Raw genomic sequence first — 12,654 nt, 5'->3', positions numbered from 1 at the left:
AATTAGCAACACAATCTAGCTTTTATTAAGAAATAGGAGTCAACAAATGGCATCTTTGTTTATAAAAACTTTTGTTTTGATAGGATTAAAATGACTAGCATTAGGCACTTGACCCAATTTGGTAAAGCAGTGGAGACATTTCCGGCCATAAAATGGAAGAAATTAAATATTAGGATTATGTAAGACAATGAGACATAGCTGAAAAGAGTAAAGATGAATTGTTTCTTTTCCAGCTAATAGTTGTTATGCCTGCTGTTGTACCCTATTTCAAATATTAGGAACTCATTAAGTTGCTCATTTGTATACTAATTTCAAGATAGGCCTTATTAAGAATCTGGTAGCAGGTGACATTGGAGTAACAAGAACATGGATTACTTTGTATATTTTCAATGCCCTTAGCCATAGTCTCACATATTTACCCCAAAAAGATAACAAGACTTTTTGTGAAGTTTAAAATGCATTCTGGAAAAACAAAACGTATTCTATGAGGCAATATATTCATTAGTAAGACTGTAGAAATAGTCAATCAGTTGGCTAATAAAAGCAAAATGTTTTGAATCACATTTTTAAAGAATGTTTATTGAATGTTGGAATGTATGTCTGAAAAAAAAGCTAGCATACGGTCTTTGGAAATAGTTCAGTATGCTTTTTGAATGGCAGAGGAAATTCGTTTAATGTAACAGGACTACATAACGCAAAGCCTTAATCAAATTCAGCTAATCTGGAATATTTAGCTGTCAACAACATTTTAGCTCATTTGACCATATTATCATGATTATTTAGTATTTCCAGTCAAAAGTTACAAACCAGTTGCTTATTATAGACAAACTTTTCCTGGCCTTCTCTTGAACTGAACTGGAACTGGTTCACGTTTTTAAAGATGGTGCCTTACATTGCTAGTTCATTGAAGTCCCCATGTAGTGTTGACTATATATGCTTTTCATTGTTGTTATACATTTTTAAATGAATATGCACTTCAATATGTTTGTATTATGCCGAGAAATATGAACATGTATATTTACACAGTTTAGCATGTATGAGTTAAGGATATGCAATATTTAGAATTAATGATTTCCACATTTCATAACCCTCTAGAATAGCATTGGACCACTTGGGAACTATATTTACTAAGAATTTTAGAAAATTCTAGACCTACTTTATGATCCAGCAATCCCACTCCTCAGTACATGTCTGAAGGAAGTGAAATCAAGACCTCGAAGAGCTATCTGTACCCCTATGTTCATCGCAGCATTATTCACAATAGCCAAGATATGGTAACAACCTAAGTGTTCTTCACCAGATGAATGGGTAAAGAAAAGGTGGTACATATATACAATGGAATATTATTCAACCACAAAAAATGAAGGAAATCCTGCCATTTGTGATAAAATGGATGAATATGAAGGGTATTATGCTAAGGGAAATAAGCCAGACAAAGACAAATATTGTCTGATATCATTTACATGTGGAATCTCAAAAAAAAATAGTTGATATTATAGAAACCAAGAATAGACTGGTGATTGCCAGGGCTGGAGAAGTGGGGTGCTGGAGGCTAAAGGGTCATTTTCAGTTGTAAGAAGAGTCAGTTCTGAGGAGCTAATGTACATCTTGGTGACTATAGTTGAGAATATGGTATTGTATACTTGGAAGTTGCTGAAAGTAGATCTTAAGTATTCTCATCACATAAATAAAAGAGCCAAAGAGTTAGCTATGATCACTATATGAGGTGTATTCATTCTACCATGTATATATACATCTAAGCATTTCAAGTTATGCTTTAAATATATGCAATTTGGGTGTCAATTATTCTCCAATAAAATTATTTTTGCTTATTAATGCTTAACATGTTTATTTTTTAAGCATGTACATGGTGTTTATATCCAAAAGTATGAAATACACAGCAGATGATATTTACCACATACCTAGAAATCATAAATATTATGGATTAGCTTGAAGAAGAAGAAAAGATTATAATGGATACTGAAGATGTACTTCAGCGATGGATTCTATCCAAAGAAAACAAATTTAAGCTCTATCTCTATCAGAGATAAATATTTAAGATGAATGAAAGGAAGATAACTTGAATTATCCTAGCCTCCCCCTCCCACTTTTTTAAAAAAACATTAGAATCTTTCCCTCTGAATATTGATGTGACCATCTGTCTACCACTGGTGATTGTGGTGTTAAACTGTATACTATGTCCTTAGATAAAGAAAATGGTGCAATATTTGACACACAGCAGATGCTCAGTAAATGGCATTCTTGATACTGTTATTGTGTATAGGGATGTCCCTACATGTAAAATAATAGTCTACCTACTACCGTCCTAGTAGTAATGGCAACAATTACTAGTAACATGAAAATGGGACACAAAAAAAGCAATCTCTCTGCAATAACTAGAAAACATTTGCACTTTCAAATCTTATATTCTGAAAATCTTTCGAGCTATGTTTATGGGCTAAAATTCCATCACACCCTATAAATAGACTACCTACATATCTCCTTACAGACATAACAATCAATCAATCAGGGAATAATGTTCCATTTCTCTGTCCATCTGCTACTTTTCACAATTACCAACTTCCTTCTAAGAATAATGTCAAGCCTAAATTTAAACCTAGCCTGTTTTTTCCCATTATATAAGAATAGTTCTTACTCTAATTCCATAGTTTAGTTCACTATAGAGATTAAAGGTTTCTTTTTTTAAGTATAATTTAAACATTTTTGTTGCCATACGGAAAGCAGCTTTGGTTTTATTCCCCAAGTGGTGATTAATAATCTGCTTTACTGTGTCTGCATTTGTATTAGTCAAAGGGAATGCTTAAAGTACAACATTTAAGAAACATGTTTAATAGAGGTGTCACTTAAAGATGATGTTTAATAGAGGTGTTACTTAAAGATGTATAGATGTATAAGAGGTATTGCACTTAATTAATATCCCCAAAGTGGCCTAATTATCAGTCAGGGCCTCATATTCCATTCATAGATGTAGTTTCCTTTGCTATTTATGTGAGCCTATGAATCAGTGCTTTCTGTGATGGAAGGATAGAGTTGTGTTTACTTTGGCAATATGAGATGAGCAAATTGATGGGATATTGGAATAAAGTAACTACCTGAAGGTAAGAATGAATAATTTCCACTGTGTTGAACTCACAAAAATGGTAGTAAAAGTTTGAAAGTTTCCTGGCAAAGTCCAGTACATCTAACCAGCGTGCCATAAAAATGTTATAAAAAAGTGAAGTCCCTATTTTGAGTGAATATCCTTAGCAGGATAATAGATTTAGGGGCTATCTTATGTTTTGTACTATTTTGCATGTTAAGTATGCAACATTTGGCTCAGAAGGTCCCTTAATCACATTTTTACAACTGTACTAAATATTTTGTATCAATAATAAATGCAATTGTTTTCACTTTGTCTCTGTCTCTCTACATACCCATTTCGACTGAACTGATTCGAAGTGGATTTAATCTCCGTGCTTAGAGATGAGTCCAGGCAGTGGCAGCTCTAAATCAGAAGAAGCGCCATGTAGAGCCGATGGGAAACAAGGCCGTGAAAACTCCCTACCTGAAAAGACCCCTGTTATAGGGTGCAACCAGAACCCTGGCTGGAATCTCCAGGAAAGAGGTGTCGGTGTGTAGTCTGGATGAATACGAAATACTTTTGCTCTGTTCTTTGGAACAGCATCTGTTCACACACAGTTTATTTTTTATCAGCCTATCAGCAGAGGCAGACTATACAAGTCAGGGGGCGCAATTATTTAAAAACCTGGTTGTAAAGGAGACTGCACATTTAAATACTGTCTTTGTTTAAGGAGGCCGGGACTCCACAGCCCAGGGGTCTGTGCCAACGACGATGACGACCGGCTGAGCACGTATGGTCTTGGCAGAGGTGACAGAACAATAAAGACCTGCAGGGTGCAGGAGTGCATTTTCTCAGGGCGAGGGTGTTGAAGGAAATCGGAACGATCCTTTATTGTCGTTATGTTTTGGTAGAGGCCAGGGCTGCATTTGGTGGTCAAAGAAAACCTTCAGCCAGCGTCGTCCCCGTCCCTGGGACTCCCCAGCTCCTCCAGCCCGCGGCAGGGACGCCCCGGCGCCCGTAGGTGGCGCCCCACCTCCGTGCTTGTGCTCCAGGTCCGCGCTCCCGGGCGCAGCTCGGGAACCCGGCGTCTCCCAGGTCGTTCGGAGCTCAGAGCAGGTATTTTAATAAATAAGCGCGAGTGCCAAGGCGCTCCGGGAGGCCCGAGGCTCAGAGGAGCAGACGCAGAAACCCGGGCGGAGGCGCCTCCTTAATCCCTGCCCGAACCCCACATTTCCCGGTCCGAAGATTCCGGAACCACTAAGATCCCAAGCTTTTCTCGCCATCCCAGTCCTCTTGAAAAAAAAAAAGGAAAGGACAGGAAAGGAAAAAAAGGAAAAGAAAAACTGCGTTACCTTCTAATTATGAAAGTGGCCACGATATTCAGGATTAAGACTTGGAAGGAATTTGGAAAAGAAAAAGAATCCAGAAGAAGCGCGACTGGTGCCTTTGAGGGAGCCTAATTTTTAAGAGAGGCGTCTGGGAGGATTTCGCTCTGGGTGCTCGGGTGAGAGCCGGACCTGGGCGCAGGGCGCGGCGGGGGGCGCGGAGCGGGCCGCGCCCGGGGAGGGGGTCAATGCGCGGGGTCCTCGGGGCGCTCGCCGCGCTCGGCTGTGCCTTCGGGAGGTGCGCTGGAGGCCGGCACCGAGGGGCCCGGAGGAGGGACGGGCGCCGGGGGCGGTTCACACCCGGCCGCGACGCGGTGCAAGCCCAGCGCGGTGCGCGGAACGTACCGGTGCAAAGCGCGAGGCACGGGGCGCAGGGTCCGGGGCGAGGGGCAAGGGACCTGCGGGTCCGGGGCGCGCGGTGCGGACGCAGGACGTGGGGTGCGGGACGCGCGGGTCCGAACGCAGGGTGCGGAGTGCAGGACGGGCGGGTCCGGGTGCAGGGCGCAGTGTGCGGGACGCGCGGGTCCGGGTGCAGGACGCGGGGTGCGGGACGCGCGGGTCCGGACGCAGGGAGCGGGGTGCGGGCGCGCGGGTCCGGGCGCAGGGAGCGGGGTGCGGGCGCGCGGGTCCGGCGCAGGGCGCGGGGCGTACCCGGAGAAAGGGGCAGGGCGGGGCGGCGCGGCTATTGGCCGCGCGCGGGGAGCAGGGTCGCGACGGGCGTCCCCTCCCGCCAGCCCCCGCTCGTCTCCTCCGAGCAGAGCAACTCCGCGGACCGCGGCGCCCGCTCCTCATGGACGCTGCAGGTACCCCGGCCCGCCCTGCCCTCCGCGGGGCGCGCTGAGCACACTGCCGCGTGGACGTTGATGAGGACGCGTGTTCCGAGCGGGCAGAGAGCGAGAGAGGGTGGGAGTCCCTGGGCGCCGGGGGCGCGGCGAGCGGCCTCTCGTCGGGGAACAACTTCTCCCTCTTAGGCAGACTTGCAGGAGTTGCCGGAGGCCGCGGGCGCCGAGGAGGCTCCTCTGCCCTCCGTGGCCCGGCCGGGTACTCAAAGGGCCGGCCGTGTTCAGCGGGGGAGCGGGGCCGGGGGCGACGCCAACCGGGGCGCATGTTGGCGGACAGCGGCGGGGCCGCCTCCCGGGCCGGGGCAGGAGCCGCGCTCGGGAAGTACGGCCGCGCGGCGCGCCCTCCTGGTTCCAGCCCTGCGCCGGGGGCTCCGGGGGGCCTCTGCCCGCGGCCGGGCGGCTGCGGGACGGCAGGGAGGTGGGGGCTCGGCTTGAGGGTCTCTCTCTCTCTCTCTCGGTCTTACAAACCCTAAGGAGCTTCCTGGAGGGTTTGTTCTTTGGGTGCAGAAGGGGTAAGATCGTCACTGAGTGGACTGCTTACAAACCTCCAGGATGGGAAAATAGCGGGTGGAAGGGAGAGCGCAGAGAGGAAAAGCGATCCCTTAGTGTGGCTTTCAAGAAAATGCCGCTGCAACGAGGGCGGGAACGCAGGAGTGGGTCTTCTCTTTGCCTGGGTCTGGGCGCCGCTCCGCCCTGGGCGGGGACGGCGTCCCGGAGGTCGGCGACCCTCCCCAGTGCCGAGGCCGTGCGGAGCGCGCGCCCCTCACCCGCGCCGGCTCGCGCCCGGGACCCGTGCTGCCCATCGGGGAGGGTGCCCGCCCCCCGCGCCCCTGCCCACACCTTCCCTTCGCAGCCTGAGGGTTTGGCTTCTTTGCCCGACAGGTCCGCTGGCGCCGTTCCCCTGAGGACGACCCTGGCCTGACCGCCGCGGGGCACCGAGGCCCGAGGAGGCCGCACCCGGCGCCGCGCGTCCCCGCGCGCCCTCCCGCGCCCGCCCGGCCCCGGCGCCGGCCCTGCTGCGCCCCCGCGCGCCCCCCGCAGCCCGCGTGCGGGCGCCCGGCCGGGGCCCCCCGCTGACCATGCCCGGGCGCCGGGGGGCGCTGCGCGAGCCGGGCGGCCGCGGGCCCTGCCTGGGGGCTGCGCTGGCCCTCCTGGTGCTGCTGCCCGCCGGCCGCCCGGCGCTCGCGCAGAACGACACGGAGCCCATCGTGCTGGAGGGCAAGTGCCTGGTGGTGTGCGACTCGAGCCCGTCGGCGGACGGCGCAGTCACCTCGTCCCTGGGCATCTCGGTGCGCTCCGGCAGCGCCAAGGTGGCCTTCTCCGCCACGCGCAGCACCAACCACGAGCCGTCCGAGATGAGCAACCGCACCATGACCATCTACTTCGACCAGGTCAGCCGGCCGGCCGCCGGGGCGGCGGGGAGGCGCCGTGGGTGGGGTCGCCGGCGGCCTGGCCTCGGGGGCAGCTGCCCCTGCTCGGCCTTGCCCCGGCCCTTCTCCCCTTCTCCTTCCTCCAGTCAGCTGGCCTTCCCAGTCCCCCTTTGCACATGGCAGCTTTTTTAATAACTATCAGCAGAGTTGGCACTTGATGACCGGGAGTCCCATCAAGCTGTCTATGTTTTCCGAGAGTCCCGTAAAGATAAGAGATCGGACATGCATTTCCCAAAAAGGAAACTGCAAATCTGACTTTTCCCTGGGGTCGGGGCCAGCGTGGATTGAGTCAGTGAAGACTCTCCACGTTCCAGAGGGGTTTTCTCTGAAGGTCTCAGCCAACGCTCAGAAAACAGACTAGGAGAGGACGTTTATCTCCAAAACATAAGTGGGGAACCATGTGGGGGAGATTGTAGAGATGGTTATATAAACACACAACACAACAGAGCATGGTTACAAAAATACAGTGTATAGTAAATACAATGTATGCAACATAACATACAGATACACTGTGTAGTCTATCAATATACTATGTAGTGTGGTTATATAAATTTTTAAAAATAAAGATCAATGACTTAAGTTGCCCTAAGCCACTTAACTTCTCCCACGTGGTTCAAGGCAGAAGGGCTGGGAGATGATCAGGTCCGGCAATCTCTTTCTGGGTCAGAGGTGGTGACCTTCCCCCCGCCTGCGTTTCTGCTGTTTTTCAGAAGCAAACTGAAAACATTATAGTGGTTTCCCAAGTCTTCAGTCCTTTTCTTTTGCCAAAATGCCTCCCACACAATGGAGCCCTGGGCTCACAGTGCACAGGGATGTCTGCTCTCTATTAACCAACTCTCCCTCCTGAGTGATCATGTCCCCACACACCTCTGCCTCCTTTTAGGCCGGTGTATTCATTATTTGAGTCCTTGTTAAGGATTATGTATTTGAAGATTTTTTGTTTGGGAGAGAGGGTCTTTTTGAATCTGTTCTGATTTTTATAAAACATAGAAGTTTTTAATTATGTCCAAATAAGGTAGACAACAGTGAAATAGGTATTTGGTAACTATTTTACTAATAAGTTCTTCTTTATGTGTTATTATTTTTTCACCTCCCCATGTCCTACAAATAGTTTTCTCAGCATTTTTATGTCTTCTTGGGTGTCAAGAAAACCCTGCTAGTAGGATGGGATGGGCAGTAGGATTCTGATGTTGCAGATGAGCAAACTGTGACACAGGCAGGGTCACTGCTGCGTCTCTGGCTCCCCAGTCGCGGAGCACTGAGACCCGCTTCTCTGGGGCTGATGGGGTGTTCATTGGTCTGCAGCCCGGCCCTGAATTTACCAGTTGCCTGAATTTGAAACTGATGTGAAAGAGTTGGGGTAGTTCCCACTCTCTATTGATTCAAGGGGAGTTGAGTGAAACAATTCTAAGGGCTTAGATGGAGAATCCTTTGTGCCTTTTTAAAGCACAGGAAGGCAGCCTCAGAGCACAGCCTGGGAGAGCTGAGAGAAGGCATTCTTAAACACATGCCTTTAACAACAGAGCCCCGGGCGCTGGGGGCGCCCCTCAGTCGCCGGGGTGTGTGAGTGTGGCGGGGTGGGGGGGGGGTGGAGGGGGGCTCAAGTGGCTCTCAGCTCTGCTGAAGCTGGGCCGGCTTAGTCCCCTAGACAGCCCAGCCGTTATGGGCAGTCCTGCTCACCGCTTCGGGAATTGCATGTCACTCCTCTATAATGAGTGTGTAGGAAATATCAGCAAAAGGTATTCTGTTGAAATGTATTTTCTGAACAGATGACAGGATCTCTAATCTAGGGTTTTGTTGCTTGTTGTTTGGTTTAAAAGCCAAGAACACCAGGCGGGCCATTAAAAAAATTATTTTAATCAAGTCGTGCATTTGTGTGTGAGTGGGAGGGAGAACACAGTCCTGACAGGGTGGCCGTGTTCTGTCTCACACATCTGAAAGGCACCTGGGTCATAATGGGGGGCCCTCCCCTCTTCCGGGTCTGCTTATGACATTGTAACACTCGTGTCCCCCTGTGGGGCCATATGATCTCATATCCCATGGCTAATTTTGTCATGTTCCTGCATGGCGTGGAATTCCTGCAGTTGGAGCTAGGGGTGTGCAAGCTGCTGTTCCCACCCTCTATTGGTTCAAGCTGAGTTGCATGACATCATAGCTCATCTACAGAGCAAATGCTTGCTCAGTGGAACGGGAGAGGAAGCAGGCACAGCCAATGTTTATTGACTGTGGTCTTGGCACCCGTTGCCAAGCACCTACTGGGGACTGCCTGGGAGTGTGCCAGGGCTGGGGAGGCATGGAGACAGAAGCCTTGCTTCGTCCTTCTTTCTCGGAGCACACGAGGTTAGGTTCCCACCCTGAACTGACCCAAGTTCTTGCATTTAATTGGCTCGTACTCCTCAGCCCCACCCCAGCCAGGCAGCAGGGCCCTGTTCCAGTCCCCGGAGCCCCACACTCTCTGAGCAGACACAATTGGCAGTTTGTCACTGACCTGGGTGTCTTCCCTTCCTTTCTCTCTGCTCTGCCCCCAACATACTAAATGTGCCTCCACTTTTCCGTGCATAAATAAAACACACCTTATAGAACCTGTACTAATTGGCACCCATTAGGTTGCCTCTGGAATGGCTCCTTCTGCAGGGTATCTTGTCACCAGCATCTCACCCCCGGGGCAGCTCTGGCACCTGAGGTGGTGCCCCTGCCTGCAGCTCATACAGAAATGAGGGTCCTGGTTTTGCCAGTTGGGGGAAAGCATACGCTGAGCCGGGGCTTGGTATGGGTGTGCTGTACTCCCTCTTCTTTTTCAGGTCCTGGTAAATATTGGCAACCATTTCGATCTTGCCTCCAGTATATTTGTAGCACCGAGAAAAGGGATTTATAGTTTCAGCTTTCACGTGGTCAAAGTGTACAACCGACAGACCATCCAGGTGGGTAGTTTTGAAAGCTGCCTGGATCCTTCGGCACTGGGTGCACAGCCCCTCACTGCCTCAGGGCCTGTCACAGCCTCAGGAGGCTGGTGAACTGGGGGCACTGGGCTGACCGGGACCTGGGGCTCGGAAGTGGCTGCGTCCCCAGGGCCAGGCCCCCAGTGTGGGTTCCACAGGCAGGGTGGGCAGTCGGGGAGAGAAGAGCAAGTGGGTGGCAGCAGGGTCCCCCGTGGTCTGCTGAGCTTTACTCTCTGCATTGCAGGTCAGTTTAATGCAGAACGGCTACCCAGTGATCTCAGCATTTGCAGGGGACCAGGACGTTACCAGAGAAGCTGCCAGCAACGGCGTCCTGCTGCTGATGGAAAGAGAGGACAAAGTGCACCTCAAGCTGGAGAGGGGCAATCTCATGGGGGGCTGGAAGTACTCCACGTTCTCCGGCTTCTTGGTTTTTCCGCTATAGACACAGAGCCCAGGATGGTGGGCACGTTGCGATCTGGACCCAGGAATCCACTCTTCCTCACATCCTGAACTTACCAGAATAGGACACCTTGTTTCCAGCCTCTGTCGGACTGTTACCGTAGAAGAATGATTTCCTTCTAAACCTCCAGTATTTTCTTTGAATATTGACCATTCCTCGGGAACCTGGCCTCTAATTAGTTTTAGGCAACAAGGTCTTAAGGAGAAATGAAATTATCGATTTGAGCAATTTGTACCTGTGATCGTAAAGTCAATCTCGGATTTTATTGTTGGGACATTGACTTTTCTTCTCTCGTTTGTACGTTGTATCGTTGTCCCCTCAGTGCGAGGAGGGCCGCTGACCCCAGAATGGACGGCAGGTTGCAGGCAGGGCTCAAAGCAAGGAGCCTGCAGATCACCACCCATCGGACAGTCCTTGAAATGTGTTCTTTGTGTGTCTGTTCAGCCTTAAGAAAAAAGAATGGCTTCACTTTCTTTCTGTATTTTTCCCCTGGGTGGATGGGAGGAGTCGGGAGGGGAAGGGACATTGTGAACCTGTCAGGAAGAGCTTTATCCGGAGAAGCAAATTTTGCACGATCGGACTGCAAATTCTGTTTTGTATTGTTTGTGTGTGTGTTTTTTTTTCCCTCAGAAGCTTTATTTTTTTTCCACACTCAGCTTTCTCTCCTCACCCCTACTTTTACTTTTTGTGCTGGGTCAGGGAGAGAAAATATATGTTAAATTCCTAGATGAGACCAAGCAAAACAAAACAAAGAAAAATACCTGTGTATTTTGTTTTGGATGAGACCCAACGAAACAAAAGGTACCTGTCTGTCAACAAACAAAAGGAAGGTGGCAAATGGACAGTTCTGCTTATTCTCTCAAAGAGATGCTCTCAGACGCACCTGCAGAGCTAACAACCTGGATTTCTTTTTCTTTAACGTGCGCTCTGGAATACTTCAAGAACCTGGTGTTGCTGGGTGTCCTGAATGAGGTAAGGTGAGGACGGAGGGGTGACGAGCACATCTCCTAAGCCCTCGGTCTCTGTGCTGAGGGTGCCTGGATCTCCCCAGCAGCAGGTCCCATTTATCTGGATCCATCTCTGCGTGAGCACATCAGGCACCAGGGAGAGCCACCCTCCCTCAGGATCCTCTGCTGACCTGCCGAGGAATGATCTGGCCCTCCCCTGAGAGCACTTGGCGGGAAGCCACCTGGCAGTCACAGTGGTTGAAAGTACTGGAAGCAGCGCGCTAGCAGCTGTGTCAGAAATCCTTGTTCTGCCACCTTGTACAACAATATTATTAATATACAGCTGAGAGTGGACAGGGGCAGGATTCGTATGCCAAGGAAATGTCACTGATCCCAAAGCAATCAAAGAAGAGACCTCAAACCGGATGCTAATTTGTCCTTTGTGTAACAATGTAACCAAATATTGATGATAAAAGTTATAATTTAAGATTCAGAATAAATGGGTTTGATGTCTGGCTTGCTCTTCTCCCTTCACATCGTCTCCCAACTCTTAACATGTGTGTAAGTAAACACCAAGGGTCAAGCATTTGGGGAAAGCAGAGAAATGCATACTGTGCCTCTTTAAATACACACACAAGTACACACCCCTGTGTGCAGATCTAGCTGTGCATCTAAATGAATTTGTGCACTTACAGGCTTTTCAATTTATACACAGAATTTTTTACAATGGAAGATTTTTTTGGAGATACTGTGTGAAAAGATGGCATTGAAAGGGTTTATAGATAGGCAATCTGCTTTGTCATCGATAACCCACAATGCGCTGCAAATTCAAGCCAGTATTTTAATCAGAGAACTGATTAAATGAAATCTAAGAGAAAAGAACATTTGAATATAGTATCAGTTGTTTCTGAGATAGGTGTGAGGATGGGCAAGCACTGGGTTTCATTCTCAAATAAGAAATGCAGTGGGGATTTATAAATGAAAAAATAGAGTTTGACTAATGGTCTAAGTTTTACTGGCCTGTGGTGCAGAGCATAATGGGATCTATTTTGATAGGGAAAAAGAAAATCAAGAAATATCAACCAAAAAGCATTTGGGATGTTGTGACTCTGGTTAGGAGACTGACACTCCTAGGCATGACCATTGTTTATGAATGCTAAGGACATAAACAGCATGATGTTAGCTAACATCTCTTTCCTGTTTTATCGCCCTTAATTATTTAGTCCCCTTTCTGTTATTTTCTTAACCTGCTCAATTTCAAACAAACAGCAAACCTCATTAGGGGACAAAGCACTTCAGAGATTGAAAGATATACGAGCCCTTATTTGGATTGTTTACTTATATGTAGTACACATATTTGTATGTATGTACAGGTCGTCATTTGGTTATACAGTTATTAAATGGACCAGTCTAAAAATAACTACATTTCAGTAGCTTTTATTAGGAAAAAAGCTGCATCCTGTTTATTCTACTCCTATTATTTTTGAGGTAGATGCCAAAAGTGACATTAGGGAGAAGCAGGGCCTAGTGTTCCAGAAGTTTTATCACCCACTGCAGCATCTGCCAAGG

At 48.7% G+C, this 12,654-nt stretch overlaps 1 protein-coding gene across 1 annotated transcript; it reads left to right on the top strand.

Annotated features, from left to right (window-relative positions):
* Positions 1 to 5,572: 5,572 nt before the first annotated feature.
* Positions 5,573 to 11,600, top strand: CBLN2 (cerebellin 2 precursor). Its single transcript, XM_036884359.2, has 5 exons — positions 5,573 to 5,727; positions 5,817 to 6,169; positions 6,216 to 6,700; positions 9,541 to 9,660; positions 9,923 to 11,600. Exons 1-5 carry the CDS (start codon positions 5,573 to 5,575, stop codon positions 10,118 to 10,120), a joined length of 1,311 nt encoding a protein of 436 aa, XP_036740254.2. The 3' UTR covers positions 10,121 to 11,600.
* The last annotated feature ends 1,054 nt before the right edge of the window (positions 11,601 to 12,654 follow it).

The sequence above is a fragment of the Manis pentadactyla genome, chromosome 6 (assembly GCF_030020395.1).
Source record: "Manis pentadactyla isolate mManPen7 chromosome 6, mManPen7.hap1, whole genome shotgun sequence".
In the NCBI taxonomy this organism is placed as follows: Eukaryota; Metazoa; Chordata; class Mammalia; order Pholidota; family Manidae; genus Manis; species Manis pentadactyla.
This window is presented reverse-complemented; position numbering and strand designations above follow the sequence as displayed.

Bases quoted from the DNA above. Each gene is read 5' to 3' on its own strand.
- CBLN2 (XM_036884359.2), top strand. From the start codon at position 5,573: ATGTTGGCGGACAGCGGCGGGGCCGCCTCCCGGGCCGGGGCAGGAGCC. The intron at 6,701-9,540 runs GTCAGCCGGCCG...CTTCTTTTTCAG, and splicing joins TGACCATCTACTTCGACCAG to GTCCTGGTAAATATTGGCAA. The intron at 9,661-9,922 runs GTGGGTAGTTTT...TCTGCATTGCAG, and splicing joins ACAACCGACAGACCATCCAG to GTCAGTTTAATGCAGAACGG.